This window comes from Myotis daubentonii, chromosome X, assembly GCF_963259705.1.
Source record: "Myotis daubentonii chromosome X, mMyoDau2.1, whole genome shotgun sequence".
NCBI classification, from domain to species: domain Eukaryota; kingdom Metazoa; phylum Chordata; class Mammalia; order Chiroptera; family Vespertilionidae; genus Myotis; species Myotis daubentonii.
Window position 1 is genome coordinate 137,229,748 of NC_081861.1, and position 19,595 is coordinate 137,249,342.

The window sequence follows — 19,595 nt, forward strand, 5'->3', positions numbered from 1 at the left end:
CCAACGCTGAGAAATACTCAACTGAAATGACAAGAGCGAGCGAAAGGAAACCTGGGGCCTGCATGCCCCACCTTGTTGGTCTGAACTCCATTGAAACTAATTAGAAACCAAAAAGCCACGTTTGCAAACCAGCTGGTCCCTCGCTCTGGGGAGCAGGGGCGGGCCTGCTGCCTGTGCCAGACTGAACCAACTCGGCGCCAGCATGCCAGAGAACTCTCCCAAGAGCCCACCTTGCCGGGGGCTCCTGGTGCCCCTGCGTGATGGCCCCGAAGCCCCGGCTGCACTAGGTGCCAGTTCCCAGCTGTGACTCTCAGTGCTCCTTCCCGCCACCTGTGTCCCTCACCGGGACCGCTGCAGCAGGCTCGGGGTATCCGGATGGGTGAGCAGCCCCCTATCGCCGGGTCCCTCCATCCTTCTGGCCTGAGCGTGGGGTGTGAGTGGCCAGGTGCCCCCAATCTACAGAGCATCGCTACAGCACCAGGAAGGAGCCCGCCGTACTCACCAATAGCCCACGTGGATCTGCGGCCCTTCCAAGGCGCGAGGGTCTCCCTGTGCGGGCTCCTCGGCATCTTCAGTCCTGAGCACAAGCGGGAAGTCACGGGGTTAGTGCCCAGGCACTGCTGAGCGCAGCCTTCACGCAAGCTCTCACTGGTCAGGGGTGCTTGGTACTGAGAGCAGCTTTTATTCAATTGCGACAGAAGCCCTGGCCGGGGTGGCTCTGTGGCTAGAGCATCAGCCTGCGGACTGAAAGGTCCTGGCTTCGATTCCGGCCAACGGCATATACCTCAGTTGCAGGCTCAATCCCCAGCCCTGGTTGGGGCCCATGCAGGAGGCAACCCATCAATGTATCTCTCTCACATCGATGTTCCTCTCTCTCTGCCTCTCCTCCTCCCTTCCACTCTCTCTGAAAATCAATGGGAAAATATCCTCAAGTGAGGAGCAACAACAAAAATGGCGGCATAATAAATTCTTCAGAGACTGCAGGGCGCAGCAGTCCCCGGGTCCACGCCACATCTCACTGGGTACCTGCCCGTAAACTGCTGTGTTTCAGAATAGAACTTTGCGTACCTTTCAAAGCCACATGTGACATTCAGGGAAAAGCTCAAACGTGAACTTCTGAAACGTTAACAGCAAGTGAGATGAGACCATGGCGGGAAGGCTACCAAGGAAAAATAGGTCCCTGGATGGATCCTCCTTTTCCAGCTCCACGGGGCTGAAGCCTGAAAGCCCCCAGGACCAGAGAGAGCGGTCGCCCTAGAACCACAGGATGAGGCCCAGCCTCCAAACGCCTCTTCCGAGCAGGTTGCGAAGGCCCACCCTCCAACCTGGAGAGAAGCCAGAAAAAAGAAGCGCCCCTCGCCCTGCCCTCGCCCTGGCCGGTGTTTCTCAGTGGTTAGAGCATCTGCCTGAGCACGGAAAAGTCGTGGGTTCAATTCAGGTCAAGGGCATGTACTTCGGTTGCAGATTCAATCTTGGGCCACAGTCAAGGTGCATGGGAGAAGCAATCAATGCTTCTCACACATAGATGTTTCTCGCTCTCTACCCCTCCCCCTCCCTTCTACTCTCTCTTTAAAAAAATCAGTGGGGAAAATATCTTTGGGTGAGGACGCACACCACCAAGGCCCAGGACGTGGGAGGCCCCATATGGGTCCCTTTCGCGCTGAGCGGCTGCGCTGCGGGACGGCTGCGGAGGGAGCAGGAGGGAAGGTCAGCTTCTAACCTTTTGGCTGGAGGTTCAAATACGCCGCTGTCGGTGGCCAGGGAGTAGTCCGACAGGCACGCGGACACGCGGCGCCCTCTCCTCTCCAGCCTCCTGGCGCCGTCTTCTCGAAGAGTCACTGCTACAAAGGAGAGCCATGCGGGGTCAGGAGACAGTGCGGGGGGCGGGACCACGGTGCCCAGGAACGCGCCCTGAGTGCCAGCCCAGACACGGTTACTTCGTCCCAGAGACACGCCGTCGCGTGCGTGCACGTGTTTAAATACGCTGCATGCGACTTGTTTTTAAACGAAAAATCGAAGCAATTGACTTCTGGCTACTTCTGTAAAAGCTCCTTGAACTGTTGTAAGTCTCCTGTCACCTCCCAAGTGAGGGCAGAGGACATGCGAGGGCAGTGGAGTCCCTTCGCACTGCGCGTGAGAGACTGTCGCACTCATGGAGGACGTGTCACCCCGAACGCGGGCAGCGGCTGCCCTGGCCAACTGGGTGCGCAGTTTTCACTTCCTTCTTTATGCTGTTCGGTATTTTCCGTATTTTATACAATAAACATGTGCTAGCGTTTCATAACCAGAAGACAAAATTCTAAAAAAGTACCCACATAAACCCTAACAAAGGTAATGACTCTCGAGTGAGAGAACACTGTAGGATGTGGACTCAGCCTTTGAAAAACGTGCCTTGAACCCTGTCCATCAAGCCGCAGTGGCCTCCCCGCCCCTCCCATCCCCCCCTCCCCACCCGGCAGCCCAGCTCCGCGTCCCGAATCGCTGTCCTGGGGTTAGGACGCTCCCGTTCCTGGGCAGCTTGCTTTTGTCTCCTATCTAATTTAATCAAGAGCCAAAGGTGACCACGGCATCTTCCCTTTCACCATTTCCTCAGCTGGTCCGTCCCTCCCTCTTAGCACCAAGTGCCTTTTAGCAAAACCAATTAGCCCGGCCGGCGTGGCTCAGTGGTTGAGCGTCGACATATGTACCAGGTCAGGGTTCCATTTCCAGTCAGGGCACATGCCCGGGTTGCGGGCCTGATCCCCAGTGGGGGGCGTGTAGGAGGCAGCTGATCTATGATTCTCTCTCATCATGGATGTTTCTCTCTCTCTCCCTCTCCCTTCCACTCTGAAATCAATAATAAAAATATATTAAAAAATAAAATAAAAATAGGCCCATCACGTTCTTGCCGCACGTGTGAACGTGTCCCAGGCCCCCACTGGGCCTCGCCCTGCTGTGGGGACGCCTCCTGCTAATAACGCTGGCCCTCCGCGTCTCTGTGCTTTTCTTCCGCCATCTAAGCTCTGGGAACTGAGAATCTAGGCAGCTGTCCACCTCCAACTTGAGGGAAATGAAAAGTTCACCTATGACCATCTCCCTTTCCAAACAAATTACGGTCCACACACCAATGAAATCCAAACATGGCCAACCACACACAGAACAGAGGGGCCGTGGCCTCAACTGCAGCCGGGAGCTGGCCTTCCAGAGGCTCCCCCCGGGCTGGGCCAGAAGCTGCCCCCGTTCCCGGGGTGGCTGGAGCCACTGACTCACACTGTAGCTCAGGGTTCCCAAGTTCAGCTCTTGTCGTCACCCCTGCCATCTGGAAGGACACAAAGTCCTCGGCTCTGAATTGCAGGTGGAACCCTCCGGTTTAATGCATGGATCCCAGCACGCGAGAACTGCTATTGCCACTCCCAGCCCTGACGCTCGGCGGGGCTCCGACATGGCCTTCCGTTCCTTTGAGGCAGGGGTGGGGAACCTTTTCCTGCCAAGGGCCACGGGGAGATTTGTAACATCATTCTCGGGCCCTACAGAATCATCACCTTAAACATGAGCCTGCTCTATCTGGTCAGACATTGAATGAGCTCACCCCTAATGCCTTGGAGGGCCAGGCCCCATGGTTTCGCGGGCCTCATACGGCCCGAGGGCCGGACGTTCCCACCCCTGCTTTAAGGGAGTAACACCGCGCTCTAAGCACTTCCAGTAACGCTGATGGTAAGATTTGGACAAGTTTCTCTCTTGTTGCAAGGCGGATGAAGAAACAAAGGAAATGAAGGAATTACTCCTCAGTGACACCAGGCTCAGCCACTGAAACATGGAGCAACCGGGAGCAGAGCTGGCAGCAGGAATGCGGTGAGCAGTTGCCCTGGGTGAGAAGAGAGCGCACAGCAGCCCCCTCCCGTCGGACCCAGCAGCCCGCTGCAAGGCAACAGATGCGCAGTGAGATGGGCCAGGGGAGCAATGCCTCTGAGGTCAGGGATAAACCATCTTCCGAACAGTCATTTTCTAGATTTCACCTTTTCATCATTAAAGACAGAGAGACAGACAGACACTGAGACCTAAGGACATCAACACTACTTGACAAAAAGAAAAGATAATGAAAATCACTGTGAGCAAAGCTGCCACTTAGCATATTAAAATCATGAAAGCCATGAAAAATCTGGGGGAGCCCAGCTGGTGTGGTTCGCTGGTTGAGCATCGACCCATGAACCAGGAGGTCAGGGTTCAATTCCTGGTCAGGACACAGGCCCAGGTCGTGGGCTCGGTCCCGTGGGGGGCGTGCAGGAGGCAGCCGATCAATGATTCTCTCTCATCATTGATGTTTCTTTCTCTCTCTCTCCCCCTTCCTCTCTCTGAAATCAATTTTAAAAAAGCATTAAAAATGTATATATATAAATTATATTTTTTTAAAAGTCTGGGGGGAAATATATAGAAGAATAAAGACTTCAAGCTTTTAGAAAAGTTCTTCCTTACACACCTTTAGTAGGCATGGATATTAATGCTGAAATCATAATCATGGCAATTGCTGAACTTCATGAAAGTACAACTATGAGCTGTGCCCCTTGCCCACCCCCCGAGCATCCTGAATACACGGGTTCACTGGATGAAGATGTGCCACAGCCTGACCAACAAGGTGAATGAAGGAGAATCCAAGGTCACTTACAGTGTGCGCTTCTGTCGTGTCGCATGAGAAAGAGAGATAAAAAAGAGCACAGAGTGAAAAAACGGCAGAATTCGGGCCAACAATTTTAAACAAAGTATGAATATAATAAAAACATCAAGGAACAGATAAGCAAAGTCAAGGAGTTCATGGATTTAGATTAGCAAATGCTAATGGGAAAGAAAAAATGGAAAGTATTTCAAAATGATGACACATTGGACTTCTGAAATTCAGGGAAGATAAAACTGTAGCAAAAATGTAAAAAATGTTACAGATTACAATCTGTTGCCGTACTTCTCTGTACCACCTTGTTCCTTCAAACTAGTTTGAAACGTAACAGAAAATATTATATCCTCGGGCTTGCCTTGTATGCTTGGGCAGTTTTGAATTTTATCTTCCTAAAACTTTATCTAACTAAAGCTTGCTTGAGGTCAAACTTAGACTGTACCTAGCGAGACTGGCACGGAAAGTCAGAGCGAACTATGTGACCTTGGGTTTCAGAAATGAAGGGCAGGGTAACATAACGCGTGCTAAGGTCCTCGCCAACTTTGCGAAGCGACAATGACTCTGGGATCGGGCATGTCCACAAGCACCAAGGGAAGCAAGGAGTCACCCCGTGTCCTTGCCTGAAACTGGTTACCCAGCCCAGCCCTCTGGGAGCACCCACCAGGACCCATTCACTGGGTCATTTCTAATTTGTAAGGATCTGTCAACTGACAGTGTCATGCAGGAATACACCACCAGGTGGCAGTATCTGACCACAGCATGAGCAACAACCTTTCGGTCTAAGCTTGAAGCATTGTAATGTAGGCCACAAAGGGGAAGGGAAGAACTAAGAAATCAGAATCAGAAATTAAGTCAGCTCTTCTCTTTCCCACCCTGTCTTTCCCCTGACCCAGAAGGGCCCTTGGGCCTCGGTGGATCCCTGCAGAATGAGACTGCTACGCTCATGTCTCAGCCTTTAAAGAGGAGTTGGCATGGGGGCAGGGGCACTGAGACAGTAAGCTTCAGCAACAACAGATGTGCACTTCAGTCCTTATTTTGAATTTTCTTTTGGAAATGAAAGGAGTAAACACGGAGCCCTGAACCTGTGATTATAAAGAACAACAAAGCGCCTGAAGATCACCTGTTTATGTAAATGACAGAAACAGTGCGTCTGGGGATAGGAGAGGTGTGTTTGCAAACACCGAGGGGAAGATAAAATGATAGATGCCAAAAAGCCCCGGGGCTGCCTCAGAACAGAATGAGTCTCTGGTTAAATATGTAAGAGTTAACAGAGGCTATTGTTTTATACTAGAGGCCCAGTGCATGGATTTGTGCACATTGAAAGGAAATTAATTAGAAGGTGGCTGGTGGGGCGGGACAGGGCGAGATGGGCTGGACACACCGTGGAGCCAACCTCCCACGGTCCCTCCCCAGCCGGCCGCACCTGGGGCGGTGCCAGGGCTCAAAGGGCGTCTTCAGAGTGAGTGGGGTCCCTCCGACAGGTGGGGTCCCTCAGCCTGGCCTGTGGGGATCAGGCCCAAACTGGCAGTCCAACATCCCCCGAGGGGTCCCAGAGTTCAAGAGGGCACTCTACCAAGCTGCTGTCACTCGTCTGCCCCCTGTGGGCAGTGTGCATCATAGCTACCAGCCAGTTGGCAGGTCAGCTGGTTCCTTAGGCTTTTATATATATAGATGTATATACAGTAACCAGCATGGTTATGTGCAAAAAAACTCATGGGTAGAATGGTGGTGAATGGAAGAGCCCATAAAGATCACCTCATTCAAAGGCGGGGAAGCTACGACTCAGCCACATCCAGGGATGTGCTCAAAGTCACCCACCTGGCAAGTCCACCAGGCAGGGCTCAGAAGCCGGGTCTCTGAGCTGCCAGTCGGAGGCTGTTCCCACGACACAGCCTGGTTCTGTATTCACCTTTGATTTCTACCCTTTGCTGCTAAACTACTCAACAGTATGCGGCCAGGACCTCGGCCTCAGCACTACTGCCGTCTGGGCTAGACCACTCTCTCTCCGTGGTGGGGCGCCCCGCACTGCAGGGCTGAGCCGCAGCCTGGTCACCCCCACTGGCTGCCAGCAGCACCTCCAGCCAGGAGCTGCATTACCAGCGACTGAATGGCTGAAGCTCCCTGTGGCTCCGTTTCTCGGTTTGAATTCCATCAGAGAAATGGATCTGGGAGAAATGACTGCTGCTCACCGGCACAGCTTTTGAAATGATGCCAATTATTTTCACTTCCACTCTCGACAGAACTACAGCCTTGAAAACTACAAGGACGCAGGATGAGGAGATGAAGTCATAAAGACAAGGGAAGTAGAGATTTCCCTGCAGCTGGGCCCCGGCACCTCTCTATCTGCCTCTGAATGTAGAAGACAGTGTGGCTCTTCTCGTCTTCAACGATTGAGTACATCCTGACAACAAGCCGAACACCTGGGCAAGACTCCTTTGCCAATTTCAATGGCCTTTCCAGGACAGAGCGGGAAGGCCCCATGTGACAGCGGGCCCGCGCCCCTCCGCGTCCTCTCAATGGTCCCGAACTTAAAGCTCGCTGTCACTGAAGTCATCGTGCCCTCACACACGATTTCTTCCCTGAATCAGAAGCCTTCCTCCCAGGGCCCGGGAGACCCACAGGACGTGTCCATACTTACTTGTACCAGTGGCGATGGCTGCCACTTGGGGTCCTCGCTCGCGAGGTCCTTCCCCATCCCCAGGGAATGCATTCGGCGGTGGCAGGGACACTGCGCCCTGCAAGTCTTCCTCTCCCAGAGCCGAGGCCTGAGCCCGTAGTCTGTCTAGGGTGCCCAGGCCGGGCACCTCCAAACTGTCCCCCAGTGGGGCCAGGGGCGAGTCCCGAGAGGGTGGGAGGAAGGGCGTATCTAGGGGTGAGCTCGGGGGAGACAGGGAGGACAGGGAGGAGCGGGAGGACAGGGACGCCAGGGACTGGGGTGTGTCCAGGGAGCGCCTCTGCTTGTGGAAGCCCGGGGGAACCTGGGGTTCGGAGAAGGGGGCCTCTCGTCCCAGGGAGTCGAAGGGAATCAGATCAAAGCGCAAAAGCTGGCTGCACTCCGCCGCGTCCGGCTTGTCGTACTGGGGCAGGCCGTAGATGTCGGTGAAGCTGATGGAGCTCAAGGAGCCCCGGCTGGAGGCCAGCGAGCCCCGGCTGGAGGCCAGGGACCCCCGGCTGCTCCCCGAAGACACTGTCAGGGTGCTGGCAGACAGGCTGAAACGAGAGCGCCCGCGCCCTTAGGAAAGCCGCCCTGCGATGGGCGCTGGAGCCCCACTGTCCCCGGCACAGCGAGCGGCCAGTCTGTTCCCGAGGGAACAGGGCCTGCCTCGTCCTGCGTGAACCGCAGCGGGACTGTCAGCACCTGCGAGCTCCAGGAGGCACCTGCGGTGACAGGCCCTTTGTTTCCGGGGTATCGGAGGGAAACTAGCTAACATCAGGAGTCAAGCCTGAGTTCCCGGTCCAGCTGCAAGGCGGGCTAGCAGAGTCCACGTGGCCAACTCATTGCCCTTTCCAGCTTCCCACTTTCTCACGGGGGCTGCGACGAAACAGTTCCTACCTCCTGGCATTCTTTCGAGGAACAACAGAAAAGTACACACAGAAAGCCTTACCATTGCTTCCCAATACAGTAAGGACTTGGAAACCAGACCTATGATTGAGCATCCAAGTGATATTTTAAAATACCCATAACAAAAAACTATATCCATAACCATTTTTTAAAAAAGCTCAAATAATAAGGTCCGTGTGCATGTTTGTAGATGGACATACACACCCCTAAAGCTGGGAATTACAAAATCCTTGGAGAAATTTGACTTCAGACTTGTTATTTTGGAGCCAAGTTAGGTCATATGCCTTGAATCATGTATTAGCAGCTCCTCTTAAAAACAAAATGTACCCACTTTTCTGTCTTTTACACCCCTCTGGTTCTAAGTTCTGGTGGAGAAAACCAAGCTGAAGGAACTGTGAAGTTCACGGACATGTCATTATAACATGGTATTCATGACATGGTAGTGAAGGATAGCTTTCTCTTTTAAAGGCGCCTACCTTTTTAACTTGATAATGCAGTGGAGCTTTCTCGTTTAAAGGCACCTTACCTTTAACTTGATAATGAAGTGGAGCTTTCTCGTTTAAAGGCACCTACCTTTTTAACTGGGACTGGAGATAGGATGTTAAGCGAGTAGCTTCTTCCAGCTGCATAAGCAGACAATTTCTTTTTTCCTGAAGTAGAATCCTGTGGGTAAGAGAACAGTCCATTGGTGGATTTCAAAGACAGCGAGTATATTTTCCTAACAAGAAATTCAACTATAAATTCCCCACAGTGATTTCAGTTCAAATGGCTCAATTCTTTAAAGCACGTCTAATTCCTAGATGCCCAAATAACAGAGACTGCCCCTGTCTTGCTTGAAAGTGTACCACTGTCACCCTGACAAGTGCCTAATGCCCTGCAGAAGCTCAGTAGATGGTGGGTGGGTGGACAGGTGGGTGGACAGAAAGGGAGGCACACATTCCCTCCACCTTCTCTGCTTGGGGAGGAAGCAGGTCAGGCAGTAGCTGCCCTAACCAAGAGCCTCGCTTTGCGAGTTGGTTCTTTACTGGCAGCCAGGGCTGCGCCTGGATGGCGAGGCCAGCCCACCTCTCCGTGGCGCCCTGCACGGAGGTGGCCCGCGCGCGCTGGATCTCCTCCTCCAGGCGCCTCCGCTCCTCCTCCAGGCGGGCCGTGTCCTCCGCCGGCCGGCTCTGCTGGACGATGAGCTGCAGCTCCTGCAGCAGGGCCTCCTTCTCCTTGATGAGCTGCAGCCGGTCCCGGTCGGCCTCGGCCATGCCCGGCCACGACTCGTTCTCGAGCTGCGCCAGCTGCTGCTGGATATTTGAGACTCTGCAAGAAACGGAAACAGAGAAATCCACGAACTTACAAAACTGTCTTCGCGCGTTCTCGGCACCAAGCACTGATTCGAAAAACTCACTCTGCTAAGTAAACACTGCACGGTTGCACAGAGTGAGTGACCCTTCAGTCGCAGCAGTGAGGAATCGGGGAATGATGTGTAAAAAAAGTGATGTGTGAGTCCTTTGCATTATCTGCCCTGGTCTGGCACATCGGGCTTGTGTCAACGACCTGACAGGAGGCTGCAGCCCTCCCCACACCCGTGTGCTCTGTGGTTTCGGACTTGTGGTTTCCTGCGCGGTCCTGTCCCAGGGCAGGAGGCAGCTGGCTCTTTTCTCCCCACCTCCCATCACCACCCGCTAAAACCACTGGACACATGGGCGGGCCTTCCAGCTCCTGCCTGCGCAGCAGTGCCGAGCTGCTGACACCTGCCTTGAGAAAGCACAGGAGACGTGTACCCATCACAGCGCTTCTGAGGGAGGAGCCCGGGGCTTTGTGAGCTCTCTCCTGCCCTGGGGACCTTGACTGTGTGTGAACTTCCAAACGCCATGCAGATAGCAGACAGTCACCAAAAGCTGACCGCATGGAGCAGTGGACGCACGCGCCAGCAGATGCGGGGCGGGGGGGGGGGGGGCGGGAGGCGGCCCCAGTGAGCGTGGGCATGAGCATGGCATGAGCTAATCAGCCACACTGAATGTGTCAGCACCATCAGCCTCAAGGTGCAAAATACAGACTCTGTTGTCCCTTTCCATGCACCTAAATGTCCACGTTTGCCCAGCAAACAGAATGCATCAGTTTTTGTGTCCTGGGGTTGTTGGCAAATGCAGATTACATGAAATAGATGTGGCTTGTATTTTCAGAGTATACTTTGAATGCAGAAATAGAATTTTTAAAATATTTTTACTAGAGGCCCGGTGCACAAAATTCATGCACCTGGCGATGCCCACTTATGTTTGATACCCTCTGCTTTCTGGCAGCCTGGCTGTCTGGAGGATGTTCACTGGCCTTGGGGCTCTCAGGGGCTTGCATTATACACTGATGTGACGATCCTCACAAAAATGGGAATGGCAGGCATGCTCCTGGGACTCCCAGTTCCCGTGCCCAGGGCCTGTGTCACTATTCAAAGCTGGCATCCTGCCTGCGGGATCCAGACTTCAGAATCCTTCTCAACACTGTGCTCCCTGCAGGTACCGCCAATTGACGTGCTGGCCAGCCCTGTACCAAGTAGGGCTCCTCCTGAACTAGACATGCACATGGGGACCGTCACCTGGCTACCTGACCAGGCAAGACTTCTTCAAGTACCAAACCAATGAGAAAACTCACAGTAGACAGGTAATAGTTTAAATGGACACATTTTGCTCACATCCAACTGCCCGATACGGTAAAGAAAATAGTTGAATGTCAGTAGCTTTATTAGACACGTTCTTTTCTAACTTAAAACTCATTTCCTGAGAATATGTTGGAAAATGGCGCCAGATCATGTCACTGAAAAAATTAATGACAGAGGCAGCTGAATAGAGCTAGCAATCTAACTGGGGTTAGGCATCCACCGATGTCTAATTAGTGTAATTAAAACTTATGGCAGTCATATAACCGATGCCCAAGGAAAATATACCCCAGGCAGACCCCCAAATAAACTAGTGCCAAATCAGACAGTATACCCAATGAAATTTCTGGAACATTCTACCATAGAACAAGACAAGTCAAAGGTAAGGAATAAATATAAAAGAGATGAGGAACAATGAGCAAACCCATTGTGTCCTCCTAACTTTCCATTTCATTTAGTGGATCCACAGGAAGCCTAGCTGAGCCCAGCTGAAGTCAGCACCGCCTTGGAAGATGTACTAATTCATATGCATACACTGAAAGCAGGCGTATTTGAGAATCAGGCCTTTTGAGCTTTCTGAGGTTTATACATGGGATCAAGATTCCATTTGAGCCCGGCTGGCGTGGCTCAGTGGTTGAGTATCGACCTATGAACCAGGAGGTCACGGTTCGATTCCCGGTCAGGGCACATGCCCGGGTTGCGGGGCTCGATCCCCAGTGGGGGCGTGCAGGAGGCGGCCGATCAATGATTCTTTCTCATCATTGATGTTTCTGTCACCCTCTCCCTCTCCCTTCCTCTCTGGAATCAATAAAGATATCTATCTATCTATCTATATATAGAGAGAGATATATCTATATATCTATATATCTATATATCTATATATCTATATCTATATCTATATCTATATTTTAAAAGATTGCATTTGAGTTGGCTCCAGGTTAGCAGCCATGCCTACAAGGATTCTCGTTGCTGAGAGTGGCAGAAGAAGCAAGCTAGATAATCCTACTCTTTCCCAGAAAACCTCAAGGAACACCACTATCAGAAAAGAAAATGAGGCAGATAAAGGGAATTATATGAGGGAGGAGAGGCAAAGGGCAAATTTCAAAAGTTCTGCCCACCGTGGGCGTTAAACAAGTAGTACCGTGGCCCAACTTCAACACGGTACCATAACTTTCCACAGCTGGCGAGAAAGACATGCAAAGACACACGCTGAGGGACGACCTCAGGAGCAGAAACAAAATCTGGATGGAGCTGACTTCCTGCAGCACATCTGGAAAAGCTGTTTGGGCTGTGCCGAACACTAGGCCAGCATGTCTGCGCTTAAGAATCGTGCTTTTCAAAAACGAATTCCATTTCACAATGATGCGAATGACTGCATGTCCATTTCAGAGCCGTACGTGAGTCTAGAAGAATACTGGCATCTGCTGCATAGTGCGATTTCTTTCCCTGTAGCCACACTCTGGACGCAGCCACTGGGGGCCTGCTCTCAGCCAGGTCGGGAGGCACATGTGTCTGTCTGTCTACCCTGGAAGCCAAACGCTCTAGAAGGATTCCTTCGATGATCCCTTGTACATTCGCCAAGAGACGGACAAGACGGCTTTGCCCTAACAACAATACGCCTTGTCTACCACGCTGCTGGCCTGGAAACGAGCCACCCCGGGAGCAGCCGAGTGTGGCAGGGTAACTGGAGGAAACAGGCCCGCCTGGGGCCGAGCACGGCTGCGCAGTCCCCACGTCCCTGCACATCCACACCGAGCAACTGACCCGGGGTCGGAACCCTCCTGCAAGTGCATCATCCGATTCTGGGTAACACAGCAGAAACTTTCCAGAAAGCCTCTTTTCTGAAAATCACTTCAGTGAAATTAAATACATGGAAGCAAACTGAGGTCATGATGCAAGTTTACAAAAAAGAAACTTTTCCAAGTTCATTTTTAAAGAGAACTGAGCGCAACTTCAAATTGGCGAGGATTTTTTTTCTCCCTGCAAGTCAACTGTGTTTTTTATTGATTCCCGCTTTTGATAGGTAATACATTGTACGGCCTATGTATAGCCTCTCACAAATGCCTCTAGAAGCTTTAAAATCTGTGTCCCTATGCTCACGGCAGAGAGAGAGGAAAGGCGAGCCTCCGTCCAGCATTCGTGTTTCATGCTGATTATGTGACTTCCAAGTTCGATTCCCCGAACAGGTCCAACGTGGACAGAAGTGAAGTAGGACTCGCTTTTCCTTTCGTATTTTGGCCCAAATGCCTTTTCGGTTACAACCCAGCACCAGGAAACCATGAATGGAAACCGCATTTATGCTGCAGCTGCTGCTCAGACCCTCACAATTCACATGAAAATCTTAAATGGGATTTGAATTTTTCCAAGAAAAAAAAATGCACTTTCTGTATTACACAGCTTTGAGGCATTTGAACATATCCAGAGTAACCTCCAGGCATTCGGCCGCTTTCAGAACGCAAGTGGCGGCACAGGCAAGCCACGGTCCCACGCGACCGTGATGCGACGTGACAGAGCAGCATCAGCCGAGCCGCGGCCATCAGATGTCAGTCACAGCCACAGATCTGAGGCTCCTTAAGTCCGCTCTCCTTCGTTTCCTTTGTGTCAATATCCATTTAAATGAAAAGCAAGCGCTCAAGAACATCTCAGCTGAGATCTAAGAGGAATGATGAGATCACTTCAGCTTCTTGAACTAAATATCGATCAGCCAGTGTCCACTCAGCTCAACTCCTTAGTCTACATGGGAAATTCGAGAAGTCTGGATCTAGAATGTGCGGCGTAAGGGTCTACTGATAGCCCAGCATTCCTCCCTGCCCTCACATCTTTGCCTGTTTGAATTACAGATCCTCAGAGCCACAACTTTAAATGAAAAGCAGGCCGTCTGCAGGCCTCCTCTCGGCCTGAATGGGGAGGAGGGAGCTACAACGTGAGGGACGCCTGCTTTTGTTTCTCACAGCCAAGCTCCACCCCCACAACCCAGAGACACAGTCACTTGAGAAATGAAGAAAAATCCAAGCGACTGATCAAATTCCACTGGAATCCTCACACCACACTCATTCCTGACAACGGATGAACAGCAGGACCCATCCTGGCAACAAACACAGCGAAGCTGGATGGGCCGAATGTTTTGTTCCTATCTGGACTGCGCGCGTTTCTATGGCAACAGCTACAGTTTGTGCACAGTTCTGGAACAAGTGCTCTTAGGTTAAAAATAAGGAGCCATCTGCGTCATCGGCATTGCTTCCAGGAGACCTGTTCTTCCAAACTGGCCTTGAAAAATTCCAAAATTTTTAACCAATAAAGTTTAACCAATATCCCTATCATAAGGCCCAAGACGGCGCTCCTGCAGGGGAAGGAAGAGGCACTTATTTGGACACATCTCACATGACTGGAGTTGAAAACACAAAACTAGTCATGACAGGGGTGGTTTGGTCTGGAGAAGTCTCTAGAAATCGTACTACCATTTGCAATGATGAGTTCCACTTCCACCAACATCCTTTCAATTCAAATACATATGAAACCCCTCATTGTCCACAACACCATATTTTAAAAAAATATTTTTATTGATTTCAGAGAGGAAGGGAGAGGGAGAAAGAGAGAAACACCAATGATGAGAGAGAATCACGGATGGGCTGCCTCCTGCACGCCCCATGCCGGGGATCGAGCCTGCAACCACTGAGCCACGCCAGCCGGGCCACAACACTGCATTTTGATGATTTCCCAACTCTGGAAAAAAATCTCACCTCTAGATACACAAGCAAAGCTGTACACACATGCAGAAACTTCTCCCGGTTTAGAAATGGCAGAGCCCAGGAGGTTTTGCATGGAGAGCAACACAGGCCAGGTTCTGGGGATTAGGACATGGGCATCTCGGGGCACCGCTATTCCGCCTGGTCCAGGCACTGTGTGAGCAGTCTGCCTGGCAGCGTTGAGGCCGGCATGTCTGGGAACAGCGAGGGGGCCCACGTGGCTAGAGCAAGGCGAGTGAGCAGGACCGGGCAGTGGGCTAATGCTCCGGGTCAGCAGACCACCTGCTCCTCCAGGCCCATGTTGTCCACACACAGTAGGGACTCAGGAGCAAGACAAGAGGAAGGTTTTACAGCTGTGGCGCTACTGATGCCTGGGCCACCTGGGTCTTCGCTCTGGGGCCGTCTTGCACCTTGTGGGTTGTCTAGCAGCATCCCTGGGCCCCACCCACTTGGTGCCTGCAGCCACAACAAACAAAAATGTCCTCTGGGGGCAAAAATCACCCATGGATGCTTGAGAGCCTCTGCAAACAGAGGAATGATGGGATCACATGCTTTGAAAGGATCACTTGTCTGAAAAAAAATTCAGACGGTTATCTCAATAAGCCAAAGTCACACAAAAACGATGCTTAGCTGCACCACCAGTGCGAAACCGCACCGTTGTCACCATGGCAACGGAGAAAATGTCTCCGCCCATTACGCTAGTAAGATTTATAGAATGATGATATTTAATGGTGCTAAGGAGATACAGAAACCAGGACGCTTGATCCCGTCGGTGGCAGTGTAAAGCGGGTAAGCCATTTCGGAAGGCGATTTGGTGACGTCTTTTACAACTGTCAATACACGTGTCTCTAGACCCAGACATCCATCGCAAGGCTGGCCCGTTAACAGATGGGCTCTGCTTGTGAAAAGGGAAAACTGCAGCCATCTAGCTGTCCATCCAAGGAGGGGTGCTTATCACACTACAGAAGCTGTGCAATTTCCTTTGCACAGCTACAGTGGCCTTAGCTTATTCCATGTTTACATGAAAGACTGCAAGGCTCCGCACTCAGCCATTAACAGTGGAAGGGGGGTAAAACAGGGGCAAAGTGGATGCTCTCTATTGATTGTGCCTTTGACAAAAACAGTGCATGCATGTATGATTATGCAATAAAAATAAGGAAAATGCATGTGCATATATGCATGTATATATGTAAACATGAATGTGTTGTGTGTGTTCAAGCATGCATATATACCCTGGCATGTGTGCATGTATGTGCATGTGTGCACACACACCCATACACAACCAGGGTATCCCTGCTCCATATTTCCATTAGTTGTGAAGGAGTTTATCTCCCGAATAGGTTAAAGACCTCATGTGATTGCACCACACGAAGAACACAATTTCTTCAAAACACCTGGAGCAGGGTAGGTGCTGAGCAGAAGTACAGTCTCCCAGTTTCCCAGCAGTGTCGCTATGGGGTGAAGCTACGGGGGTCACCCACACAAGCCAGCTGCTGGAAATCACCCAGGGATGGCCCCGCTAAGATGTCACAACCCTGCAGCACAGCGCAGGGGTCCTCAGCCTGGGCACTGGTGCCATCTGGGGGAGACCATCCTTTGTGTGGGGGCGTCCTGTGCAGTGTAGGATGGGGAACAGCACCCCTGGTGGCCGCCTACCACAGCCAAAATGCTCCTCCCCTGGACATCTGTGCTACGTATCCCTGCTTTTTAAATGTTGCCAGTGCAGCCCCGAAAGGCCTTTCTCAGGAGCCCCTACTGTCCCACAAAGGTTGAAATGCTGGGACAAGTCCGGCCGGTGTGGCTCAGGGGTTGAGCATTGACCTATGAACCAGGAGGTCACAGTTCAATTCCTGGTCAGGACACATGCCCGGGTTGAGGGCTCGATCCCCAGTAGGGGGAGTGCAGGAGGCAGCCAATCCATGATTCTCTCTCATCATTGATATTTCTCTCTCTCCCTCTCCTTCCTCTCTGAAATCAATAAAAAATATATATTTAAAAAAAGAAAGAAAAGAAAGGCTGGGCCAGGACCCCACTCTAGTGCAGTGTCTTTTGCCACAGCCCATGCGATCCTGAAACTCTGCTCTTAGTGGACAGACACTGGGGAAGGGCGGTGTCTTCCTGAGTTATTTTCTCAAATTCTCCACTTTTTACCCAAATGCGTTCTCTCTGCACACCAGCTCTAGAACACAACGATATCACTTGCTATGTTTGGTAAATGCCACAGCAAAACACGTAACAATTATGCTCCCAAGTGCAGCAACCACCTAGTGTCTGCGTTTTGGACAACACAGCACATTCCAGCACCCACAGTGTGCAGCTCCAGTAGGGACGTGTGCCGACACGCGGGGCGCTCCGGAGGGACAGTCGCCCTGACCAAGCCCAGCAGCTCGGAGGAGGAAGGAGCCGCCGCGGGGAATCTGAGCTCCCAGATAAGCACGCGGTCGCCCCGGCTTGGGGCTTGGCCGAGCTCCACGTAGGAATGGGAAGCCCCCCACCAACACCTCGGGGAAAGCCGGGAAGATGGGGGAGAGCGGGGAGAGCACCCGGGCGGGCGAACAAAGGCCCATGTCAGCCCCAGCCGGCCCTCCAGCGGGGAGTCAGATGATCTGCTTTTGTTGCTATTTTTACATTTTAGAAAAAGGCAACAAAGTGCGTTTGCAGACCTCCATGAATGATACAGTATACCGAGCCGGCCCAAGCCCAACGCTGAGCTCCCGGACAGGACCCTGCACCCACGGGCATGCCGCGCCTCCTCTCCCACCCCCCAAGATAACTTTAAAAAGATACGCTTTATAGCTTTTCCGAAGCATATATCTCGAAAATATTTGGTTTTAAGACTCTTTCCAGAATGAAAAAGAGAGAGAGAGTTTCTAAAAAGAGGGCATGAAAGCGAGGGCAGGGTCAGCACTGGAAGCAGGGACCGTGCAGGGGTGAGGTGACGCCCTGAACTCCGGTGTCACTGGTGGCGACTACACATGGCCTCTCCATCCTGCCCGTGCCCCGTGGCTAAGGCTGGGAGGGGGGAGAAGAAAGACAACCTTGGAAATGCACAAACAAGGTCAAGTCTCGATGTTCAGGAGGCAGGTGATTTACAACACAGGTTAACAGAAACACCCGCCTGTCCCTTCTCTCCGTCAAAATGAACTGGGTTGGGTCCTGCTATCACCCGTGGACCTAATCCTTACTGAACCATCTTTCAACCCACAATGTGTGACTTTTCCCATTAACCTATAGAGTTAGAAGCCGCATGTGAAGAGAGAAAACCATTTTGCTTAACCTGGTCTGAGGGGCTGCTGCTCAGATGAAACGGGGGAGGAGGGGGAAGGAAGGGAAGGAGAAAAGGGAGGGAGGGAAGGGAGGGAGGTAGAAAGTTCTGAACTACCCAAGAGGACAAGGAAAGCTGAAAAAGTCTGTATTTTTATTAAATCATGTCTTTATACCTATTTGCAATGTTGAGAATGTCACCATTTTAAATGCACGTGAAGTCTGGTCAATGTATTCAGAAGCTACACAGAAATGGAGATGTTTTACTTTTTATTCTGTCGGACTGTGCTTTCCAAATAAGTGGGCAGTCACACCTGGGAATGCTGCAGCCAGTCTCCCTGCAGAGAAAGGAGGGGTAGCAAGCGGGACGCGCAGAGGAGCGGCCTACCTCTTCCTGGCCTCCTCGTACTGCCAGTTCAGCCGGACACGGTCCACAAGTCTTGTTTTATCGTCGAAGACAAACTTCCAAGGTGGGGGGGGGGGGGAAGGAAAGCATATTAGAAACATCTTTTTAAAATAGACCATTCATTTCAACTTTCAGCAACAATGAAGGCTATCGTGATTCATCTTCCAGTTTCCATTTTCCAAAGGCCTGGAAGGAAACACACCAAATCCTACCCAGCAGCCACCACGGGCAGTGACGCTGGGAGGGGGCTGGGAAGATGTTTGCTTTCCCGACAGTGGTGAACGTTTTTGATACAGTGAACGCATATTCATTTGTTGTGTAATTCTAAACAACAAATTACGTGTTAAAGGAAATATGGGATGACTTGGTAAAAACTGATACAAAGGCAAAAAAATTCAGCTCATTTGGGGCAGTATATTCTCTCATATCTTTCATTTCTTTATTTGATTTTCATTCTTTATTGTTCAAAGTATTACCTATGTCTCCTTTCCCCCTCCATTATGCTCTCATTTCTTAATAAATACAGAATGCTGTTCTCCTAAGAAGTCACCAGATCTAAGATGACAGACTAGCTGTGTGACGCAGGGACCAGGACTCCGAATGTTCTATGGCCGGAGCCTGGCGCGTCGCCTTAGGAGTTAGAGCTGAAATGCCATGCTCTGCCGTGACCACTAGCTGCGCTGAAATATTTCCACACGGATCGCACTGAAGTGAGCAAATCCCTAAACGGAAGGAAAGAGACGCCTGGCTGGGAGGCGACTATAGCTCTCCTTGGTTACTTCTCCTTTCCTGAAAACACATGACTTCGTTTCAATAAATCACCTCCATCTGTAGGCCTGACCTTACTAGACCAGATAGTATGGCCATTAAGCTTTTTTTTAATAACCTCATGTCAACAAATACTTGAAACTCTTCTACTTGAATGATTAGTGATGAAGCTATCGATACACATCATGTAAGTGCAGCTCAAACCCGCACTGATGAAGGGTGAACTGTATTTTTCTGGAACAACATGATGTAGCAGAGAGCACAGGGGTTCAGGGATCAGAGATGTTGATTCACACTCTTGCCCGCCTCTCCCTGACTACGTGACCTTAGGTAACCTGGCACCTCGATCCCCTCTCCCGTCACAAGGGGATGGAAACAACCACTTAAATGGAGATAAGAGCCATGAAGCTGCCAACCCAGGCAGCCAGTCACCCCCGCTCAGTGGCTGCGCCGGGTCATCAGCCTCTCCCCGACCCTTGAGCGCCATCAGAGAGCCTCCCATCTGTCCTGCTTCTGTCAGGCCAGTTCAGAGGCCCTCACTTCTAATTCCAACCTTGTGATAA

At 51.4% G+C, this 19,595-nt stretch overlaps 1 protein-coding gene and 1 long non-coding RNA gene across 3 annotated transcripts in view; both read right to left on the reverse strand.

Moving 5' to 3' along the window:
- Window positions 1-19,595, reverse strand: part of LOC132224201 (uncharacterized) — a 232,173-nt gene that overhangs the window by 88,402 nt on the left and 124,176 nt on the right. The gene's annotated exons all lie outside the window — the stretch shown is intronic.
- WWC3 (WWC family member 3) overlaps window positions 1-19,595 on the reverse strand; it is a 111,206-nt gene that overhangs the window by 19,662 nt on the left and 71,949 nt on the right. For both annotated transcript variants that reach the window (XM_059679301.1, XM_059679302.1), the window contains 6 exons: window positions 18,247-18,320; window positions 9,273-9,515; window positions 8,781-8,870; window positions 7,284-7,855; window positions 1,721-1,841; window positions 503-577 (listed from right to left, as the gene is read on the reverse strand). In XM_059679301.1, coding sequence (XP_059535284.1) covers window positions 503-577; window positions 1,721-1,841; window positions 7,284-7,855; window positions 8,781-8,870; window positions 9,273-9,515; window positions 18,247-18,320 — 1,175 coding nt within the window. The remainder of the gene's footprint in view (window positions 1-502; window positions 578-1,720; window positions 1,842-7,283; window positions 7,856-8,780; window positions 8,871-9,272; window positions 9,516-18,246; window positions 18,321-19,595) is intronic.